The sequence below is a fragment of the Sturnira hondurensis genome, unplaced genomic scaffold (genome assembly GCF_014824575.4).
Source record: "Sturnira hondurensis isolate 20B ecotype Veracruz unplaced genomic scaffold, ASM1482457v3 Scaffold0015793, whole genome shotgun sequence".
Lineage (NCBI taxonomy): Eukaryota > Metazoa > Chordata > Mammalia > Chiroptera > Phyllostomidae > Sturnira > Sturnira hondurensis.
In genome coordinates, this window is record NW_028088424.1 from 1,701,292 (window position 1) to 1,724,025 (window position 22,734).

General features: G+C 41.7%; 1 protein-coding gene across 1 annotated transcript; it reads right to left on the reverse strand.

Annotated features, from left to right (window-relative positions):
- Positions 1–504: 504 nt before the first annotated feature.
- On the reverse strand, positions 505–11,168 carry PLET1 (placenta expressed transcript 1). Its single transcript, XM_037065600.1, has 4 exons — positions 10,962–11,168; positions 6,217–6,418; positions 3,558–3,619; positions 505–1,363 (listed from the first exon to the last, which is right to left on the reverse strand). The coding sequence occupies exons 1-4, from the start codon at positions 11,137–11,139 to the stop codon at positions 1,167–1,169; spliced, it is 639 nt and encodes a 212-aa protein (XP_036921495.1). The 5' UTR covers positions 11,140–11,168; the 3' UTR covers positions 505–1,166.
- Between the last annotated feature and the right edge of the window lie 11,566 nt (positions 11,169–22,734).

Below are 22,734 nucleotides of genomic sequence, written 5' to 3' on the forward strand. Positions count from 1 at the left end.
AGAAAAGTCACTAAATAAATGGACAACTCAACAAGCAGCAACAGCATACCAGGGAGAGAAGAGAGAATATGATTTGCAGTGATACTACATTACAATATTCAAAATGTCCAGTTAAAAAATATGACCTACTAAATAGGAAAGTATGGCCTATTCACAGAAGAAAAGAAGAAACTGACGGAAACTGTCCCTAAAGGAAGGTCAGTCGCTGGTTGTTGGCATCTTAGAACTTAGCATAATTAAAAGAAAACTTTGTTGGTTATTACTGGCAATATCATGCTTTCTTTTGTTTTTTTTTGTATTGCATTATAAATAGTGCAAATATTTTGCCCATTTTTCTTAGTGGAAAACACCATTTGGTGAAAAATGACCAGTTTACACTTGAAGAATATTAAAATTGAGAAAATTTTACCCATAGATCAGGCCTTGAAAACATACATCCTCTCATCTATTATTTTTTTAATGCTCACACAAGTGAATGAAATTAGATAACAGTCTTTGTATTTTAAATTAATCACTTATTAAAAGACATTTGAATTTAACACATTGTTCTTATTTGAAATATAGTTTATTTGGTATGAAATAAAAAACAAAGCCTTTATGCCATAATCTTTCCCTCTCTTTGGCTGCTCGGACATGGTACATTCCTATTTTCTTGCCTTTCAAGAAATGCTACTGGTGTTGCCAGTGGCATGAGAACGATTTCTCCTTTCCTTATTGAGTCATGTGAGTCATAGAAGCTCTGTAACCTGTGTGGGTTTGGGCAGAAATCAAGTCATCTTAAAAGTGAGGAAAGATTCTTCCCACAGAGACTCAGAAACATAGAGGAATCATTTGGCAATGAACAGAAACTTAGATTGGCTATGGAATTGGCTGTTGACATGTTAAAACTAGAGCCAGAATTCCAGGTTATACCCCCCCGGCCAGGTCTAAATGGTTACAAAAAGCCTAATTTGTGTCCTGAAAGGTCCAGTTGAATATCTGTGTGCCCCAGATTCACCAGTGAGTGGACTGGCTACTCAACCCAGTCTCCTTTTTGGTCCAAAGCAGTGGCAGTAGAGCTGTACATTAAGAGCACAAAGCCTTCATTTACACACGTGGTGGAGCCCTGGCTTGAACTTGAACTTAGGAGGATACAGTAGGTGCAGGAACAATTGTTCTAGTATCCTCTAGAAGAGGAATTTGCTGGTAAGAAAGACAAGCAGGATCTGAATGGCATCTGTGATGGGGCTGAGGAAGATTCTGTTGGCCAAGCTTTTGGTTGTGGTTGGAGTTGAGGTTGGATATAGGTTTCGGGTTGTCATCAGGATTTGGGTTGTGGTTGGCCTGGTCGTGGAGATCATGGAGTGTGATGATGTGGTCATTGCTGGAAAAAAAAAATGGCATCAGAACCTCTGGTGTGCAGTGGGTGGGCACTAGAGAAATGAGGCTAATCTGATTGAACACTGGAGCCAGAGTTCATGAACAAAATTCAATGAGAATGTTGCAAGGGCCAAATGTTTGTAGAGGAGGGGAAAACTCAGGAACAGAATGTCAAGGAAAAAAGGGAAGAACACTCTCTACCTTAAGGTCTACACAGTCCTACAGGGGAAGGAATTTATACTTATCTAACTACTGAATTTGCTGTTGGGTTGGTTGTCAGCCCTCAAGTGTCCTTAATATTGCATTAGAAGAATCAGTGCAAATATGATGTGAATGGCATAATTATTTTTTGTTGCTGATTTCAAAGGTTGTATGTAAAGCTTGTAGGAATTAGTCACCACCCTGGCTGGTTTGCTCAGTTGGTTGAAGCATTGTCTCATACACCAAAAGGTTGTAGGTTCAACCTCCAGTCAGGGCACATGCCTACACTGCATGTTCAATCCCTGGTCTGGCCACTATGGGAGGCAAGTAATTAATTTGTTACCTCAATGTTTGTCAGTCTCTCTCCCTCTCAAATCAATAGACATATCCTCAGGTGAGGATTAAAACAAAAAAAATAAACAAACTGGTTACCAGCCAGACCCGAGGATGGCTACTTCTTGAAAGTAAGTGAGAAGAGACACTGTGCAAACCCCTGAATCTCTTTCTGTGGTTTCTGAGGCACTGGTCATTTTCCCATGCAGTATCTGACTACACATTGGTTCTCTGAGGTTACCTTTGCTGAGAAGCAGAGAAAGCCAAGTCTGTAACCCTGTGTGGGGAGCGGGAAGTGGGTGGTGGGTGGGTGGGATATCTGATCCTGGAAAAACTGGAGCTTGGCAGTGATGCCTTCAAGGGTCTGAGTTGACCACAGAAGGGACTATGAGGAAGGGAATTGTCCAGCGACTTGCTTAGGCCCGTGGTTACTTTGCCTGCTTGGAGGGTGCCTTTAAGTCTGTGGCATTGCCTTATCTCATTTAGCATTTCCCCAGACATTTCTCTGGTATCTCACTGAACCAGAAAGTCTGACACAACCACTATATTTTCCTTTTTTCAACTGGATATGATTAGCATGTAGATAAGGAGTCCTGACTAGAAATGAACTTTCCCCCACCTTTCTTAGCATTTATACTCCTGTTCATACTGAAAGTGTCCTTGAAGAAGAAAATAACATCCAGTCCTGTCACTGAGGGAAAACCACCAGTGAAACAGTTCAGACTTTTATGTAATAGTTTCATTAGGCATAATCACTTTAAAAGTTGACTTTGAAAATAGATACCCCTTTGACCACATTTGCAGTGTATGACTGGTGGGCAGTAGTAGGTGTATTGCAGTGTCTGGGGGCTCCTGAGGAGGACTGAGACACTGAGGAAGGTTAATGTTTCTTGTTGTTGGTTGAACCTTGTATTTACAAACTTTGTTAAGTAAAAGATCATCTTGATAGTTTTGATGTAAGTCTAAGAAAAGTGTAAAAAACATAAGATGTGGAATTTGAGTCTTAGTTTTTCTATTTACCTTTGGTGTGACCTTAGGCAAGTTACCTATATTTCCTGAACTTCAGTTTCTTGAATTTGTTTTAGCCCCCTATAGGTGAGAGAAAGAAGGGGACAGAGAGCAGAAAGGAAGGGCAAGGGCCCCAGAAGTTGAGGCCTACAGCCTATGAAAGACCAGGGTAAATTCCTGGTGGTGTTGGTAGTGGCTGAAGGACATTCTGAGAATGAATGCAACTTTTAGTATTTTTATGCTGTTGGTTCTTCTTTGTGCAAATCTGCCTCCTCTTCCCTATACCTGCGAAGGTTTTATGTGAGTTGGAAGCCCATGGAAATTGAGGAGAGAGCTGACTTTCATATTGCTGTCTATGTGGCATTGAATAGAAACGGCTCCTGAGGAAGCAGCATTCTGGAGCCATAGGTGACTGTGGGAACATAAGGCCACTAGAAATTGGCAGAAGTCTTTGGGATGACTTTTTTTTTCTTTCTACCGGGTATAGGATAAGGGGTTGAGCTAATATTAAGTAAGTTTCACGGTGCTAGAAGGCTTAACTGTTGATATCTGGGTATAGTATGACTAAAAGACTTTCTCCTGGGTACCCACAAAGTAACTTTCCAGGCTGATTGAGTTCACTGTTAGATATGTAAACGGGCTACAAAGTAACTTACCTTGTTTCCTCAGTTTCAGAGAAGAAAATGTAGCCATTTTTTGTACATTGACAGCAAAGGCTCTGTGGAGGGTAAATCAATGAGAGATAATGGTGAGGACCTCAGCTGTGGAATTCACAAGTTCCGCTCACATTTCTGCCTTCCCAGAGATTCATAACCTCTTGGTTCCTTTTGTGCTTACTTTCTGTACAGCACAATTAGCAGATCAATAAGACTGGTCTGCTCTATATTGTCTTAACTAAGATCCTCCCTGATCTTGTTCCAGAGGAGATCATGTCCATCCCCCACCCCAGCCAAGTTTGTCACCCTGAATTCTCCACAGGCTGGTATCCCCCTCTCGTCTTTGTTCAAGCTAGTCCTTCTGCCTGTAACATCCCTCCAGACCACATCTGGCCACGTATTTAACAGTAACTCTGTGATGTTGTTTTCCCTATAATCGTTAATCCAGACAGATCAGAGAGATGTGCCCCTCTGCTGCATTGTCTTGCTATGAGCCTCTCTCTGAATCGGTGTGTTTTTCTTATATAAGTAGGTCCATTATTATATCAGCCTCTTGTTCATACATTCAACAGTTAGTTAATGAGAGTTTAATGGCACAACATGCCAATCACTGTGATCGGTGCTGAGGGGACAGTGGTGGTGAACTGGACAGGCATAGTCTTACTCTTGTGGCATTTATCGTCCCTTCAGAGAGACAGCTTTTAAATGAATAACCAACTAACAAATTATGTAATTGATCACAGGGGTGATAGGTGCTCTGACAAAGCAGTGAAAATGTGAGAGTAAAAACAGGGATATGGAACTTACCTGGGAGTTTAGGAAATTCTATCTCGAGGATGGGGTGTTTAACCTCATTTTTGTAATGTAACAATCATTTCTGTAATGGCCTTGCCTCACCAAACCTCACTGTCAAGTTCATGGCCAGATATCTCTTCACACCACTTTTGTGCCCTACCAGCACAGACGAGTACCCTGCTTTCTTTGTCTCCCATCACATGTGTTGCTCCCCTCTCCTTGTTGGCCTTGCTGATCAGGGCTGTTTGTGTACATTGCAGACAAGCAGAGAAGCCAGTGCATCAAAGTGTGGTGCGACTCAGGAAGGTCTGGAGACCACACTGTCAGTGGGAATGTGCTGTTTCTATTGCATATTGTCCCTGCTTGGTCTTTTATCTTTTGTTGCTGTAATGAGGAGAGATGAAAGGAAAAGGTGCTGCTCTAATTAGCCTTGGCTGGCCTTGAAGAGACTGCTCTAGCTGTGAGGCTGGATTGTAGCAGCTCCTTTTGGACTCTGCTCTTGCAAGTCTCTCTGTGGGAGCCATCTAGGTCCAAGCAGGCCCTGGGAGTGGCAAATGAGTGTGGGATGGCTTGTCCTCCTCATCACCACCACTGTCCACAGAGACCCGGTTGTTGTTCACAGTGGACATAGACTGGTGGTCAGACTTGTGCTTTCAGCCCAAAATGACAGGCCAGAACCCCAAGAACCTCTCAACATTTGGTCTCTAAAGTAAACTTGGTAACAAATTCCTGGCTGGGAGGAAGGTTTTGTTAAAGGGCAATGTGAGCCCCTGGTTGGTCTCACATTGGAATGAGAGTGTGTCCTTTTGGTGTGACACTAGGAAGCCAATTATTACACAATCATCACACTTTCCGTTTACAAGCTTTTCCCAAAAGGAATCTGTGTTTTAAGAAGTGATTTTCCAGTTTGAATATAGAGAATCTGAAGCAAATAGGATGCCCAGTGACAAAGATTCTTTGCTTGATCAAACTTCAGCCTGGAGGAGGTTCAGTTTGGGAGCTTCCTCCTAGGCATCTGTGCATTGCTTGTAAAATCCAGATTTAGCAAGAACACTTCTAAGTCAGTTTAACAAGAACTTTAAAAAAAATATTTTTTGGCGATGTCATTTATTTTTAGAGAGGCGGGAGGGAGAGAGAAACATCAATCAATTGCCCCTCATCCATGCCCAGACCGAGGGCTGAACCTGCAACCCAGGTATGTGCCTCGACTGGGGATTGAACAGGTGACTTCTTGCTTTTCAGAACAACACCCAACCAACTGAGACATACCAGTCGGGACTAACAAGAACTTCTTATGATAGATATCTGATAACCCTTAATGTCTGATTGAGTTCCTCATTTTCTACCATCCCCCAGGTGATATTTCATCACCTTGGCATGCCCTTCAGCAATAATCCTGTTAGGGCAGCTTAGCTAGAAATTCCTCACCCCCCTTACAGGCCTTGATGTTTCCTTTCAATAATTTTCCCTCCACTGATGCCTACCCTGCTCCTTGGCTATACATTTCCACTTGCCTGTGTTATATTCATAATTGACACTGATTCTATACTGAGGTCTCTTTTCTCCTATTGCAATAGTCCTGAATAAAATCTTTATACACACACACACACATATATATGTATTATGAGTGTATGTATGTGTTTTGTTTAATACCAATTCTTTCTGTTTATGTTGAACATATATGGTGTGTGTGTGTAAACTCCTACAGATAAAAGGCCAAAAATGGTGAGGCAGAAGAGGAGTGTACATACTGAATTCTCCACATCGTATCCAGATTGTATTTTGAGTCTTCTGAGATCAGTGTAAAACTGCATAAGCCCAATATGAAATTGTAAAAGCCCAAATCCTATGTATAGGTTCTTACTGTATCTCAACTGTTGTTACGTTCGTGGAAGGAGGAGATGTCCAGCTGGCCTGGAAGGGCCCTTCATACGTGCCCTTGAGGAAGTATAGGACGCTGTTGTTGCAGGCCAGGTCAGCTCTGTGCCAGAAGCCTATGGAGTTGTTGTTCGTGTCCAGTGCTCGCAGGACCACCGAACTGGTCCTGTAACTCACAGGAACAAGTACTAGGAAGAAATGGTAAGGAGACAATCAGACACCTATGGAGCAAGAAGGGATGAGGGTCATGAAATCAAAATTAACTGTGAAAAAAAAGTTGCAACTAGCATGTACGTGTAGTGCGGTCCACTTTTATGGAAGTTGAAAAAAGTCTGGGAGGAAAGCTATCAAGATATTAACTACGATGATTTATTGGTAGTGGGATTACAGATGATTTTTCTTTTCTTCCTACTGCTTTTTTGTGTTTTCTAAATTTTCTACAGTAAAAGATAGATAAAAGGAAACCCATTCTGTGGTCCTGTTTTTGCTATGTACCAGGGGTGAGACTTGAGGCTGTCTCTTAACCTCTTGAGCCTGGGTCTCATCTGTCAGATGAAGAGGATGAGTGTACCCTGCCCTTCTTTCAGGGGCTGTGGAATATGGGAAGGTAAGGATTGATGCATGTGAACAGGTCAAATGGGCCCGCTGGGAAGTGCTTCCTGAAAATTGGCAATGTCATTGTCAAGTTAAAGCTAAGCCTGTTTCCTAGTCCTAGAAATGCTGAAGCTTTTGGTCTCTGTTGTTGAGGGTGAGGGAAGTGGTGCCTCTGAGCCCTTAGGGCCGTAATCCAGGTAACTGTCAAATGATCCCTTAGAGTTCCCTAATCCTCATTGAGCCGAGGCTCTTATGACCTAGCCGGCATGTACTCACAGAGGAGCCCACTGACACTTGTTAATTGCATTTGTTAATTTCAGAATTCTGTAATTGGAAGACAATTTCAAGAGAATATTTCATTTCCTTCCTTACAAGATACCTTTTGAAGGAATTCCTCGATGCTAAGGTGTGTACCAGGGTACTTTCAGACTCCCAGCATTCCTTGAAAGACTTCCCCTTCACAAACTAAAAAACATGGATCATGTAGCACAATAGGATCAGGCAGTCCTGGTTCTGAATTCTAGCTTTAACAAATCAGTTGACCTCTGAGCCTCAGTTTCTTTATTCTTCATTATTCACTCCATAAATATTTATTGAATGCCCACTGTGCACCAGGCCTAGTTCTAGGTCTGGGCATAATGATGTTATCCTTTTCCCCTGGAGATCATGATACCTTATCTTGAAAGGAGTAAAGAAAACAATGCAAAGACTTTAGTACATTGTGGATGTTAGATGAATTGCAATTGTTATTATTTCTAGCACAAAACACTTTGTTCTGTTTGCCATTGCCAATTAACGTGGGCTGAGCCAGGTCCTGTGGGCCCTGACTTGCTTGGTGAGAACCTGGCATTCGTCCTAGATGTGTGCGTGGTGGTGAGGTGGACTGGGACAAGTGATGCTGTCATCCAGGGAGTCAGTAAACCTGTCAGGCCTCCTGTGGACATGCTCTTTCTTCTGTCCTTTCTTCTGCTTTCTCTCACTCACCCTGGCTCATGTCCTCCTTTCTTCTCTCCTAGGCATCTGTTTTATTTGGGTTTCTGGTCTCCATGCTCTCTTCCTTTCAGGCTGCAGCCAGATCAGACTTCTGCACATAACACTTTTATCCAGACACTCTTTCCCCAAACCTTTAAAATGCTCTTACTTCTAGAACATCTAAACATTCCTGCTTCTTTTCTGTCAGTCACAGTGCCCAGCATGTAGCTTTTGTGATCCTTGTGACCTAGTTCACTCTGCTGTTTGTGCCCCACTCCAGGGGCGGCCAGTCTTCCTCTGGTTCTGCAGGCACACTGAACTCACACTGGCATGGCAAAGACCTGGGCCTGGTCTGTGTTCGTGTCTTGCTGTTTGTGTGCAATCCCCACTTCATTCTTATCACACATTTCATCCCCATTAACTTTCCAAAATCCTGCTCATGACCCACCACGGAGTCAATTCAGCCTTCTTTTCCTCTCCTGAAACATTTACGTTTTTCACTGAGTGCTTAATTACATTTTGGCTTAATTACGTACTGTGGTTTCATCTGCATCAGTATCTGGCCAGCCCAGTGCTGGGTTCTTGGAGGGCAGTAAATAACTACTAACTGAAAAAATTTGTGCATCCAATATTGTATAGTAAATACCCTTAAAGCTGAATATTCAGGAAAAAAGACAGACAAGTTACATCCCTGTTGTCCATAGAAATAAAAAATGGAGGCAGATGCTGACCCAGTACAGTCTTAACATAAATGTCATTGCATTAGGGATTACTTTCAATGATATGAAGACAGACCCAGGGGACCTGTTGTAAGATATTGCCTAAGCTGCAATTGTCTCGGGACCTGCTAAGCCATTTATACATGACTTACCAATGTTGACACAAACCCTGATATTTAGAGATTTTCATAATCAAAATAAGGAGAAGTTAGTTTAAGTGGACATTTACTTGGTCTCTGTAAAAGTTAGTGCCCTGGCCAGCGAAGTCCTGCAATGACGCTCTACAGGGAAATAACAGAGAGTGTTTTATAATCAAAGGTGTGGAATCTGGCACTTCAAATTCTTGTGGGCACAGGGTTTTGACTCAACTTAAATCATTCCTACAATGTATTGCAGAACTGTAGCACATTCTGAGGTGAAATCAGGTAAGTTTGGGGAAGTACATTGCATCCTTTCTTCCTTCCCCTTTTTCTCTGCTCCACCACTGCCTCTGTAAATGCCGCAATTTCCCTCTCATCCAGCATGTTCCCTTTCAAGGGGTCTTTCCCTTTTAACCTGTCTTACTAATCATCTTTTGACTCTTTTTCCTCCTGTCTTCCTGCTTTCAGAAAGCTCATTACCCCCCATCTCTGCACCCCCTACCCTAGTTTCACAAGGTAGGTTTCTGTTTGTTCCATTTCAACAGCAAAATCCTTCACCTTGGGAAGTATCTTAAGTCAGAGCTCTTATCGTCTCTTTTGTAGCAGTCCTTCTGGCCCCCCAGGTCCTTCCCCATGTACATGGTCACATGTGTGTCCTCCTTATCTTCTTCTTGAATTACAGGATTATCCTCCCTGCCCTATAGGACAAGATCCACGCCTGAGTGAGTGGGACACAGTAAGCCTTGTCATAAGTGAGATATTTAGTGACAGTGCCCATGAAAATAATAATAAAAAAGAACAAACTATAAGCTGGCATGGGTGTGTGAAGACAGGCTATAGTCATTTACCTGCCAAAGCCTGGAATCTGTAGACCATGGTTGTGGCTATCACCTGGCACTCTCTGCAAAACTTGGTTAGAGTTTTAAGAGAGGCAGGATAGCACAGCATACGACAGGCTCTGAAGCTGGACAGCCTGGCCGAACAAAGCTGGACTGTTATTTAGGTACAAATATTAGTTATGTTAATAGTGATCTTGGATAAAATTTTGGCTTACCTGTGCCTTGGTTGTCCTCTGTAAAATGGGACCATAATAAATAGCATTGACCCCTAGATCAGTACTCAGCACATAGTAAGCATCAGCTCTCATCACTGTAATTGAGAGGCATTTAGTGTAGTGGTTAAGGGCAGAGTCTCTGAAGATAGATTGCTCAGGTCCCTACCCCAGCTCTACCAGTTAAGTAGTTTCGTGACTTGAGCAAGTCACTAGCATTTCTACTTCTGTGTTTTCATCGACAAAACAAGAATGACAGTGGTCTCTACCTAAAAGGTTGTCATGAGAACTAAATGAATTAATACATATAAGCCATTATATTAAATGTTGTTGTGAAAGCAATTAGAAGGCACTTTCCTTGACTTGTAGGTTTAGCTGATACCAAAACAGATATTTATAAAATATTACTAGGCACCTTTAAGAAAAACTTGATTAGGAATGAAAGGAACAAGATTCAAGAGCCAGTTCTGCCACTTACTAGCAGCGAGACCCCGAGCAGGTCATTTAACTTCTCTCAGCTTCAGGCTCCTTATGGAGAAGATGGAATAGCAATACTTTCCCTGTCCAGCAAACTGCATTTTTTGCTTGTGTACTAAATGTGAACAATACCTCCTGGAGTTGTGCAATAGACAGTCATCCACAGTGGCACTGTTTTATTAAATGGGTGTGAAAAGACTACAAAGTGTGATGCAATTATCATCCCTTAAGATAATAAATATGCCAATTTGAAGTCAGGACTTGCCGTGGGTGTGCTCTTGCTGGGTCTCATTTTCCCTGGGCGGGGGGCGGGGGGGATTTGANCTGTCCAGCAAACTGCATTTTTTGCTTGTGTACTAAATGTGAACAATACCTCCTGGAGTTGTGCAATAGACAGTCATCCACAGTGGCACTGTTTTATTAAATGGGTGTGAAAAGACTACAAAGTGTGATGCAATTATCATCCCTTAAGATAATAAATACGCCAATTTGAAGTCAGGACTTGCCGTGGGTGTGCTCTTGCTGGGTCTCAGTTTCCCTGGGCGGGGGGTGGGGGGGGATTTGATGACTCCTTGTCACTCAGGTTGGCACAGGGAGTCTGCAGAAATACTTCTACCCAACCCACTCAAATATTCTCATTCTTTCTGTCCCCACTGCCCATCTGGGTCAAAAATGTGTATTTTGTATAAATGATGGCAGAGATGGAGAGTTATGTTATGAAATTCTTGTAAACTCTCCTTAGAGAAAGAAAACAACAGAAAGAATGGCTTCTACTCACTTGTGTAGACCTTGTTGTCTTCATAAACATCTGAACTGGCCATGATGCCGGTGGTGGGGATGACTGCACTGAAGGACATGCAGGTGTCACTGTCATTTGCAGAGCTGGCAGAAATAAACAGCATTCCGAGGGACAGAAACAGCCACAGGGATGGCAGCAGGGACCCAAGGACTGCCATGATCTTGGTCTGTTTGGACACTGCTTGGTCTGGAGCTAGGTAAGACCTCAACTATTTATATGCTGGAGTTTCTGGGTTAGGTCATACATGCAAATTCTTCTGTAACCACACCCTGGTTTCTGAAATTTGTCACCATGATCCTTTATCAATTCCAATTTTGCTCAAGAAAGAGAATGTACTGATTATGGATTTATTCTGCATCTCACTCACCTTAGTACCTGCTATCTGAAGAAAGCTGTGGAGAAAGGTTTAATGCTGGCAAAGTGAAATTAAGGGTTGAGTAATCATCATATACCTGGCTCATTTAGGAGCTCTACTCTTCTCCCTGTAGGAAACTCAGGCATAAAAACCATCTTTTCTTGGGATATTAGGTATCCATTTCCCACACTCTTTAATTGAACATGTCTCCAATCCCAGTTTATTTTGTGGCTAGCATAGAACTAAAAACATTGTGCTTCTGGAGTCACACTTGTAAAGAAACAGCTTTTTCCATCTTGCACTGTAGAGCAAGGAAACTACTTTAAAAAAATCAGAAAACATGTTTTTCATATCTCTTCTCTGATTTACTCACTGAAGGAAAAAAGAGGGCAGAAATATCCTACCATGTGAGTAGAATGAAAACAAAAAATGTAAAATTGAATCAAAGTGATATTTATAAACTATTTTTTAAGAGAAGCGCTTAAGGAACGGTGGAGTAAGGACCTCTGAAAGACTTACTCCTCCCAAAAAGCAGTGAGAACACTAGCAAAAATGGTCAAAAATCAACTTTTCCTGAACTCTACATATTAACCAAAGCTTACAACAATCTGGGGAGCATTTATTTGAGAAAAATGGCTGAATATTTTTAAGCACAGTGATTATTAGGACATTTTAACTTGTCCTATTTCCATCCCCTCACCCTGTCTCTATAGTAGCTTTAGAAACCAACAGTGGTTGTCATGAAAACTAGCAAACTGACAGCCAGTGTAATGTAACAGAATAGGTTTGGAGCTTTTTATAAAAGCTCCATCCTTATAGAATTGTCTTTATGTGACCTGACTCAGAATGTGGGTACAGTCTTATTCCTAGGGTATTTGTTAAAAACAAAGAATGGGATTTTTAAAAACATTGCAGCTTCCTGAGGCTGTGGTTCCAATTGAGACTAACCAAGAGCTGTGCAAAAAATGTAAAAGAAAAATCAGGGGAATAAAATGTTGGTTGGGACCTTTGAAAAGCTCTGACAAATTCCTGGGAACCTAGAAGGACGTGTATGTATAGGGCTGTGGACATATCCAAGAAAGCCCTAATCTCTCATTTCTGGCTCTGTACAGGCAGACCTGTACAGGCGGGAAAATAGGGCTACATCAGAGCTGTAAACTATGTATCTAGTCAGTGAAAGTATGCCCCAAAACACACCCACAGAGGACTTTGGCAAAGGCTGGGAAACATATTGGTACAAACATTAAAGACATCTGTGTCTATTTGTTAGCTGACTACTAAGCTAACTGAGCAGGGACATCAATGGCCACACATGATAAAGACTATAGGCCTTACAGAATTAAATCAGATAAGTCACTGAACAAACAACAGCAACAACAACAAGTAATAACAACCAATGGAAACTGCATTCAACCTTGGGAGGGAATCTGGTGTCCAGAATGGCTACATTATAATGTTTAATTGTTTTTTTTTAAATTATAAGACATACCAAAAACAGAACATACGATCCATACATAGGAAAAAAACTCCAACCAATAGAAGCTGTCCCCAAGGAAGCCCAGATGCTGGACTTACTAGACAAAGACATTAACTCAAGTATTGTAAATATGTTTAAGGAATAAAAGGAAAATATAAGAAAGACTCACAAAATAAAGAATATTAATAAAGAGAGAGATGGTTAAAAGTACCAAAAAAACTACAGGTGAAAAGTATAACTGAAATGAAAAATTCACTAGAAGGACTTAACAATAGATTTGTTAGAACTAGAAGAAGAAAGTATTAATAAACTTGAAGATATACAATAAACATTCAATAAATTCAACAAAAGAAACACAAGTTGTGCACTGAAAACTACAAGAGACCCACAATAGCCAAAATGATGTTGAAACAATAATAATAAAAAGGTTGGAGAACTCACACTAAGCAATTTCAGAACTTACTACAAAGCTATAGTAATCAACACAGTGTGGTATTGGTGTAAGGGTAGACATACAGATCAGTGGGAAAGAGTTGAGAGCTCAGAAATAAACCTATTTACTTACAATCAACTATTTTTGACAAGGGTGCCAGGGCAATCTGATGGGGGAAAGAATAGTCTTTTCAACAAATGGTGCTGGGACAACTGAATATCCACACGCAACATTATAAAATTGGACTTCTTCCTCACACTATGTCAACTCAACACGGACCAAGAACCTAAATGTAAGAATTTAAGCTATAAAACTTGTAGAAGAAAACATAGGTATAAATCTTCATAGCCTTGAATTAGGCAACAGTTCAATAGATATAATAATGCCTAAAAAAAACCAAAAAAAACTGTTTTTTCACCCAAGGGAAAAAATAGTTAAGTTGGACTTCATCAATGTTAAAAGCTTTTGTTCTTCAAAAGACACTGTCAAGAAAGTGCAGACAACCTAAATAATGGAAAAAGTATTTGCAAATCATATATTTGATTAAGGACTAGTATATGGAATATATAAAGGACACTTACAACTCAACAATAAAAAGAAAAATACCCCAATTTAAAAATTAGCAAATGACTTGAGTGCTTTCTCCAAAGATACACAAATGGCCAATATGTACGTGAAAAGATGCTCAATGCCATTAGTCATTAGGAAAATGTAAGTCAAAATTACAAAGATACCAACTTATAGCCTCACAATGTTTATGATGAAAATGACGGAAGATATATTGGCAAGGCTATGAGGAAATTGGAATCTTCATCTATTGTACGTGGGAATGTAAAATAATCCAGCTGCTTTGGAAAATAGTTGACATTTCTTCAAAAGATTAAACATAGAGTTACCAATATATGACCCAGCAACTCTACTCCTAGGTATATATACACAAGAGAATTAACAACATATGCCCACACAAAAACTTGTACATATATGCTTATAGGAGCATTATTCATAATAGCCAAGAAGTGGAAATAATCCAAATGTCCAGCTCCTTAATGGATAAAAAATGTGACATTTCCATACAATAGATTATTCAACTCTAAAAAGGATTGACGTACTGGTAGATGCTACAACATGGATGAACCCTGAAAACATACTAAGCAAAAAGAAGCCAGGCACAAAAGGCTATATATAATATGATTTCACCTATATGAAATATCCAGAATAGGAAGATTTAATAGATAGATAGAAAGTGTTGCCAGAGACTGGGGGGCAAGGGAGAATGGGAAGTAACTGCTAATAGGCTTGGGGTGAGGGAAATGTTCTGGAATTATAAAGTGTGATAGTTTCATAATCTTGTGAATGTACTAAAAACAACAATGAATTGAATTTTATGGTTTGTGGCATTTATTTCACTAAAAATTTTTCTCGATACAATATTCTGTGTGGGCAAGTTGGGAGAGTAGGAAGAATGCAGCAGAACTTGAGTATTAGACCTGGTTTAGAATCCAGGCTTTAGGAGAGTTTTAACCTACCTGAGCTGTAGTCTCCACTTCTAAAAATTGGGGCATTTATCCTAATCTTACATCTTCGTATGTATACTAAGTGAGAAATATTTGTAAGCTGATTAAAGGGATGTGGGGAATGGGACATATAGGAGGTTTATAACACATGCTAATTTATTTCCTCACTCCCTTCTTCCCTTCCTTCCTTAGTTTATAACCAGGTTCTAATAGGATCTCAGGTGTTGCCTCAAATAGTGAGGGTTTAACCGTTGACCTGAGTAAACTAGGTTGGAACTGAATGTCGGACTAATTGGATGAAAAAGGGACACTGTAATAAATCCAGCCTAAACTAACTCCCCAGTGTGATATGATCACAAATTCCTAACTGGGAAGGTCATGATAGCTAGTCCCACCCTAGGCAAATAACTTTTTAGTAAAAGGTTCATTTTTGCCTTAAGTAAGCCCTGTCCATTGTTTTTGAGCATCTAGGTTAACACATTTTTGAAATGCCTGTTTTTCAGACCCCTCAGAAGTATAACCACCCTTCAGAGTGGTTATAGTCTTGGTAACTATCCTGTAATCCAGGCCCCTCCTTCCTTTATCCCATCCTCACGTAATCACTCTTATGTTATCTTCTTAATTCCAAATGTATAAAAGTATCCAAAACTATTATTCTCTGCAGCATTTGAGATCTTGTTTCCCAGCATTGTCGTCAGTTTTGGTTCAAATAAATTCTTTAAAAAAATTCTCCTCAAGTTCGGATGTAGAGAATTTACATCAACATTTATCTTAGTGTAGTTGGCAGGATCCTAAAGAAACTCAACCATGTGGACCCACACCTGGTGCTAGGTACCAGCAAGGGTCCATCGTGACCAACAGCAGCTCCCTGTTTTGTATCAGGTGGACTTGGGAGAGTTTTCTCTCTCAGAATCTTGGATCTTCCTGCTTTAAGTAGCAAGTTCTGACCTGCCCCCCAAACTTGCCGTCCTGTGGAGAGCATATATGCTGACTATTCATACTGTCAGAAGTCTTGTGGGCACTTGAATACCATGTTGGTCTGTCTGGGAAGGAGAGCTTTCAGAGAGGAGAGAGTAGCGTGTCTTCCCAAAGTTAACACCTAAAGGGAGGATTGCTGAAATTTGTCAAAAGTGACCATTGGTGAATACAGGGATCATCAGTCTGAGGTGCCCCAGGTTTCTTGATCTCGTCTCCTGGGCGTGTCAAAGGCATGAAAGAGGCCCTGGCCAGGTAGCTCAGTTGGTTGGAGCATCGTCCCTATGTGCCAAGATTGTGGGTTTGATTTCCATCAGGTCACATACAAGAAGCCGTCAGTGAATGCATAAATAAGTGGAACAACAAATTGATGTTTCTCTCTCTCTCTTTCTCTCCCTGTCCCCCACCCCCCAAGTCAATTTTTTAAAAAAGGTGGTAGGGATGCAACATGGCCACCGTGGTGGGGAAAAGCACATGGGCTTTAGAGTCAGAGAAGCCTCTGCTTGAATCCCGCCCCTCATGCTTTAACTTTGGGCTATACTTAACTAGTCTGAGCCTCAGTTCTCTTATTCATTCTGTAAGGATAATAATGCCAGCCCCGCAAGACTGTGTCAAGGTTTAAGAGAATGCAGGGGATATGCCTGCCACAGTTAAGTGCTGGTTCCTACCCACCGATTTTGGGACGTGGTGCAACTCCAGGAGGAAGGACACTTACTTTCCTTTGTTTGTCCACAGTGGATTCTTAAGTCAATTTGTGTTGATTTAGGAACTAACTAGGTTGTACCCTTTAGCTCTGGTTCAGGGTGGTGGGTGTTATACTTCTGGGATCCCATAATGTGGATCCTTATGCTTCAGAGGACAATCTAAGTGGTCGGCATCTTTTTAGAAGATGCAGACTATCCTTCTCATTCCCTGAAGCCTTGTAAATTTTCAGAGAGGTGACACACCATTGTATATGACATTAGGAATTTTCAAGCTGAACTGGCCCTGGAGATCATTTTAATTGAACTGAGTAGAGAAAGATTAAACTTCCCTAAGGGTATAGACCCTCTTAGTGGCATATTCGTGGCTAGCCCCCAGCCTCCTTCCTCTGGCTGGATATACTCTCCACTGTAGTTCTATTATTTATTAATACATACTAGTTCAGCGTAGCATCTTAGATTCAGATGAGTCAAAGCCAAGGTATACTATATTTTAATTTTAACATGCCATGTCTATACTGTGTAGTAAGTGCATTTTGGGCTCCTGCCTAGTCAATTTGCACTTTATGGAACTTGGAGTTTACTAGAAGTTTACTATTGTCATTGTTCTTATATCTTTGCTTAAGACTTTTTGTTCATCACATCTGTGGCTTCACCTAATCCTAAACTATGTCAAGAGCACAGTTAGATCGGCCCAGTCTTTACCCACAGGCACCGTTTGTATGTAGTGGTAGTGGGCTTGGGCTGGGGGAGGGCACTGAGTGAGCCGCCGTGGGCACACAGTGCTAGGGGAAGTAACCCTGGTCTGCAATCACTTGTTGCCAAAGTCCAGCCTGTTGCAAGCCTTGACCAACTGCTCACTTGTTTTTATGGAACCAGAGAAGTGAGAATAAAACGTTGAGATTTTTAAAAAGAAAGCAAACATTTATCCAACTTAATTTTTGTTCTCATAGTACAGCTTTTTGACATTTTGTAAAATATCCTTTCTTTTATGAAATTATGGTCATTGTAGATTATAGATAGTAGGTTCCCACATCTGTTAATTTTTTAACATCCTCATCTGGCAAAATGAAAACTGGACATCCTATCTATGTCCCTGAAACCCATGGAAGCTAGTGATCCATGAAGGTTTACTTTTTTTTTTATCATAACTCCCAGAAATGTCTTGTGTTGTTGTGGCAAGAAACAGTGATCGCTGGCATCTGGGTAGAGCTGGAAAATTGACTCAAGAAGAGTGTTCAAGGACCCCGTTCTTACTGAGTGGAAGGTTGGATCTTTCAAACTCTTCCTTCCAATGTTAGAATCCATGGTGCCTCCCCTATTGGAAATCAGTTCCATTTATTTTTAGACAGAAATGAAAGTGTTGAAGGCATTTAGTGGTCTGTCCAGAGAGGGCTTGGTAGGTGAGGAAGTGAAGTCAGATAAGAAGGGAAGTCTGGGCTCAGTGCTTCCCAATCCCCAGAGAGAAGAGGAACTAGAAAAGGTGTCCCCAGCAGAGGAAAGAGAAAGATTTGGTTACCCGCTTCTCGGGGCCTGCCGGCCAGCACGGGCTCCTTGTTGGAGAGGCAGCCACTGCCTGCCTGGGAAGTGCGCTGCAGGGTGCTGAGCAGAGTTTAGCAAGCCCAGGTCAGTTACCTCTGCAAAGAGTGGCTACACTTCACAATTTCTCTGGAGGGCATACCATTTTTTGAAGCAATTCAAATGCATTGCCCTTACCGTTTAATCAGACAGTTCAAGAGTGAAAAAATATGGCACGGTTTAAGCAGTGGGGCCTAGATGGGAACTCCTGGGATTACTAGCTGTGATCAGTGTGTGCTCTGACCAGAATGTAATGGAGGCACTGCTCTGAGGAACGGAGTCAAGGAAATATGCTGCTGATGGCAATTCCCTTACACCCAGTTTTTTAAAAGTGTAATGGTTTTCTAATATCCTACTTTACTCACATACGTCTTCAGGTAGCTTACAGAAATACAAGACTTGAAAAGTAAGAAATTAAGGATATAGAGAAAATAAGGATAGAAAGAAAAAGGTAATAAGAGCACAGGAGGTCTGTTGTTTCAGAAATGTTTGCTGAGTGTCTCTGTGAGTTTGGTGCTGCTGCGGGCACGGGGAGAATGAGACAAACCCCTGCTCTCGTGGGGTCCATGACCTGTGGAGGGACACACACTTCCAAGGGCTGGGCCCATATGTTGCAATGGGGCTACTAAAACAGCTCAGAATGCAGCCCAAACCTTTCCCTTTTCAATAACATTCCATTGCCTGAGTCACAGGAAGATCCTCTGATTCGTTTAATTTCCTTAGATGCTACTCACTTTAGCCATTAATCTTGAACTACGGTTTTTTTCCTTTTGTGCTGATTTGATACTATGTTGTAGCATTTAAATATCATCATTGTATACTATAGCATCTGATCTTTCCTAAAATAAAACGAATGATAGTATCTTCTCTCCTGATAACAAATAGTCTCTTCTAGCCTTGTGTACAAGTGCAGTTTTGTCACTCATGTAATTTGTGGGTATGTGAATTTCCAAATTATCTGTAGCATTGTTTTCTGAAATGTTGAGATGCACTGAGTTAAGAAATTAAAAGTTTATTCTGTGAACATGTCCTTCAGTTGAGGATTATTCAAAGACTTTTTTAAAAAATAGCAAGTCTATTTTTAAATCATTGAAATTAAAACATAAAATCTAAAAATTCTAATGGGATTTGTGGATTCGAAGAATAGAATAGAGTCCATCTGGAGATATACCGATTCATTTAAATTATTTACAGTGTATTAATTATGAATTATTGACATACCATTATATTTTAAGAACTTGTTCAAATATTGCTGCTTTATTTTTGGCATCAGTAAAGTTATGGGAAGGATACTATAGTACCTTTATCATGACTAAATATTTGAATAATTACAATATATACTTTCAAGCCAGAGATTCTGACCTAGTCTGTGTGCAGTGAGGCCCAGACATCAGCATTCCGAAAGCTCTTCAGGTTTTCTCAGGTGCAGCCGGGGTGAGAACCACTCTGCTGGATGGTGCAGAGAAAACAACACTAGGAGATGCTCTCAAGGGCCTGGTGAGAAGTGAGGAGAGGAAAAGCAGTGACTGCTTCTGAGCCCAGTTGGGCCAACCCTTGCTAGAGAGCTGCTTTCGAGTTGTGGTGTCTGATCATCACAACAGTCCTGAGCTGGCTGCTGTCACTCAGGCTACAGAAACCGGGACCCAGTGATAGTAAATGAGTTGACTAAAAACTAGTGAGTGAAGAAGCTGAGATTTCTGGTGGCTTCGTCCTGTTAAAAGCAAATGATTTTAGGACTGTGAGCTGGAATTCGAACCCAGGTCTATCTTTTTCTGGCTCTGGGCTCCCACTAGTCTATGACATTGCCCTACCAAAAAATTCTATAAGTAGGAAGTGATTGGTTCAGGCAGAACAGGAACATTATCTCGACTTTCTGATATTGGTGCTTTGGGACTTTTATTTTGTAAACAATTCTTAGGATCTCTCACATTTATTAACTATATATAATAAGAGTGTTGTTTTATAGTAGGTGGAAATAAGTTTTCTTGGTGTTTTACTTTGAGCAAATAAGTACTGTTATTTTTATTTGCTTACTCTAAGGCAGTAGATCCCATTGGGGGTGATTTGGTCACCCGTGGGGCATTTGGCCATGTCTGGAGGGATTTCTGGTTGCCACAACTGGCAGGGGGTGTTGCTGGTTTCGAGTGAGTGGAGACCAGGGGTGCAGTAAAGCATCCTGCTGTGGACAGGACAGCCCCCAGGACAGAGAATTATCCAGCTCCGAATGTCAATGGGGCTGAGGTGGTGAAACCCTGCTCTGGAGGACAGGAATTGAGTTATGTGGTATATGGAACATGACTGGTTTTAATAACAAGCATACATAGCATTTATTAAACATCTATAATATTTTGAAACTCCAGTTGGCCAGTCAGCATTTATGTTCTTGGTATCATTCCTAAAGCACCATTAAAAATGATTTCTAACCTCAGGAAGCTCACTCCCTAATGGGAAACCATAACTTCAGAAAGCTGAGCAGCTATGAAAAGGGAAAAGTCATAGTTCAAGCGAGGCGAGGAAGCTGCACACAGGGTTATTAAGAGCGGGATCTCTGAAGACAGGAAGACAGATCTGCTATTATTATCCATCCTTCTCTATTTGCTACCCACATAACCTCAGACTAGTATTGAACTGCTCTATTTCCTTCTCCATAAAATGGAGAAAACGTTAGCACCCACCTCCTAGATTTGTTGCTTTTAATGAGATAGTACCTGTAAGGCACAATGCCCAACATAGAGAAGGCACTCAGTAAATGCTTGTTTTTCTTGTTGTTATTATCACTAGAGAGATTCCACTGAGGTGGTGCCTGGGAGCTGCCCACACCTTCAGAGGGGAATTCCAAGATGCCCAGGTTTCTGCCGGTCCTTGAGCAATGAAAGGTGAGTTAAGGCTGTGAGTGCTTCACTTGGGCTCCAGGATAGTCCATCCTACTAGTAATGAGCCAGTTGCAGCTGAGTCGGGGTGGAGTTGGAGTTGGCTAAGGGGAAGTGGGGAAGAGGATAGCATATTCCTTTTTCTTGCGAATCTTTGCAGACTGAAGGCCTTTATCACAGTCTATAGAGCAGAAACAAGATGGAAAGCATGTGTGTGGAAGTCTCCATTTGTGAATGGAAAATATGCTTTTGAGATGAGGACACTCAAAGGTTCCACTGCCCACCCCAGCCCCTTCCCCAGGCAGGAAGTAAGCTCTCCTGTTCCGACCACCAGTTAAGGGATGAGGTAGGTTGGCTTGGCTGCCAAAGATTCAGGTGAGGACAGAGGGTGGGGATGCTCTTGCCCTGAATACCTGCTGAATTCTCTGCTAATGAGGTCATTCTGGCCTTCACATTTGTCTAATAGAGAGTTTACAAGAAAAGGGTGCCCTATCTTTACCCATTGTTATTCATACCATAGCTGCTATTTTCTGTGTTTTGTCAACAAAGGGCGGTATTTTTAGTTTTATTTCCCTGGTATTATCCCAACCCTATGTTCTTGTGCCTTCCTTTAAAGCATCCATCTTCCAGCCTAGGAGCCCCAGCAGAAGCCATAGGGGAGGGCATGATTCTGATGTATGCAGATTTGGGGCCTTTAGCTACGTGTACAGTCCCCCTCATTGGCTGCTGTCTCATAATGTTCCTTTCTTTCTCTGGGTTCTGGAGCTTTCCTTGATTGGCTTGGCTCATGCCTCTGCCTCTTAACTCCTTTGGTTGACTGCCTTCTGTGTTTCAGGGTGTAGGGGGAAGGCTGCTGGAGGGGCTGGGAGAAGGATAGGGACTGCCCAGGACTTCGCAGCTCTTGTTCACACGGGTCCATATTTGTTTCTCTTCTAATATCCTTTGGATGTTCCATATCTGAACTTTCTGGAGGCTGCTTTCCAGGAGAGGAATATGTGCAGAAGATAGCTGTGAAGCACAGTTGTGAGAATTTCGGGGAGCGTTGTCTGTTTTAGGCCCAGCATCTGGATTTAGTTACTGGACAGCTCAGGCCTGGTGCTGCCAGCAGTTTTTCACACCAGGGCTCTGCTTAGAACCGGCCATGCCAGGGCCTCAAGCGCATACTTTCCTGCCCCCAGAATCTTTCCCGCCTTCCCTTCCCTAGATTGCTCACATCCACCATCACCCTTAGACTGGTGCCCTGGCATGCCACTCTTATCTCCATCTCTATGCTTAGCTGGTTTTCCAGGTTGTGCCTGAAAGAGCGTAGGCCTTAGAGCTGGTTTCAGGTTGCAGCGCTTCCAGCTGCTAGTGTGTAAACTGCTCTCTAGTTTGAGCCTTTTCATTTTAGTACCTGCCTCATAGCCCAGCTGTGACAATCAATTCAGTAATCATTTTTTGAGTACCTAATATGAGTTGGGCACTGTGCTCAGCATTATGGGGTGTGGGGGAGAGTTATACAGGGTGCAGCCAAGGGGGGGCCCAGAAAAGATTTGGAATGGTGTCCAGAACTCAAAGTGTACAGAAATATTTGAGGAAATATTAGGATGTCCTCACTCACCCCCCCCCCCCCGGTGTCAGTTGGGGGAAGGGACGAATAGAGCAGGGCCATTGAGAGCTGTTTTGCATAGCAACAGTTTTGCAGCTAACCTCTGGAATGGTCATTTAACATATCTATAACCTTTAACTGGTTTCATAGATATGTTAAATAGCTGTGGCCAAGTTTTGGGCCAGGGAGAAGTGAGTGGGGAACCCAGGCTAGAATTGGGAGCTGCTTCTCTGAGAGAGGGCCTGCTTGAGAGCCATGTGG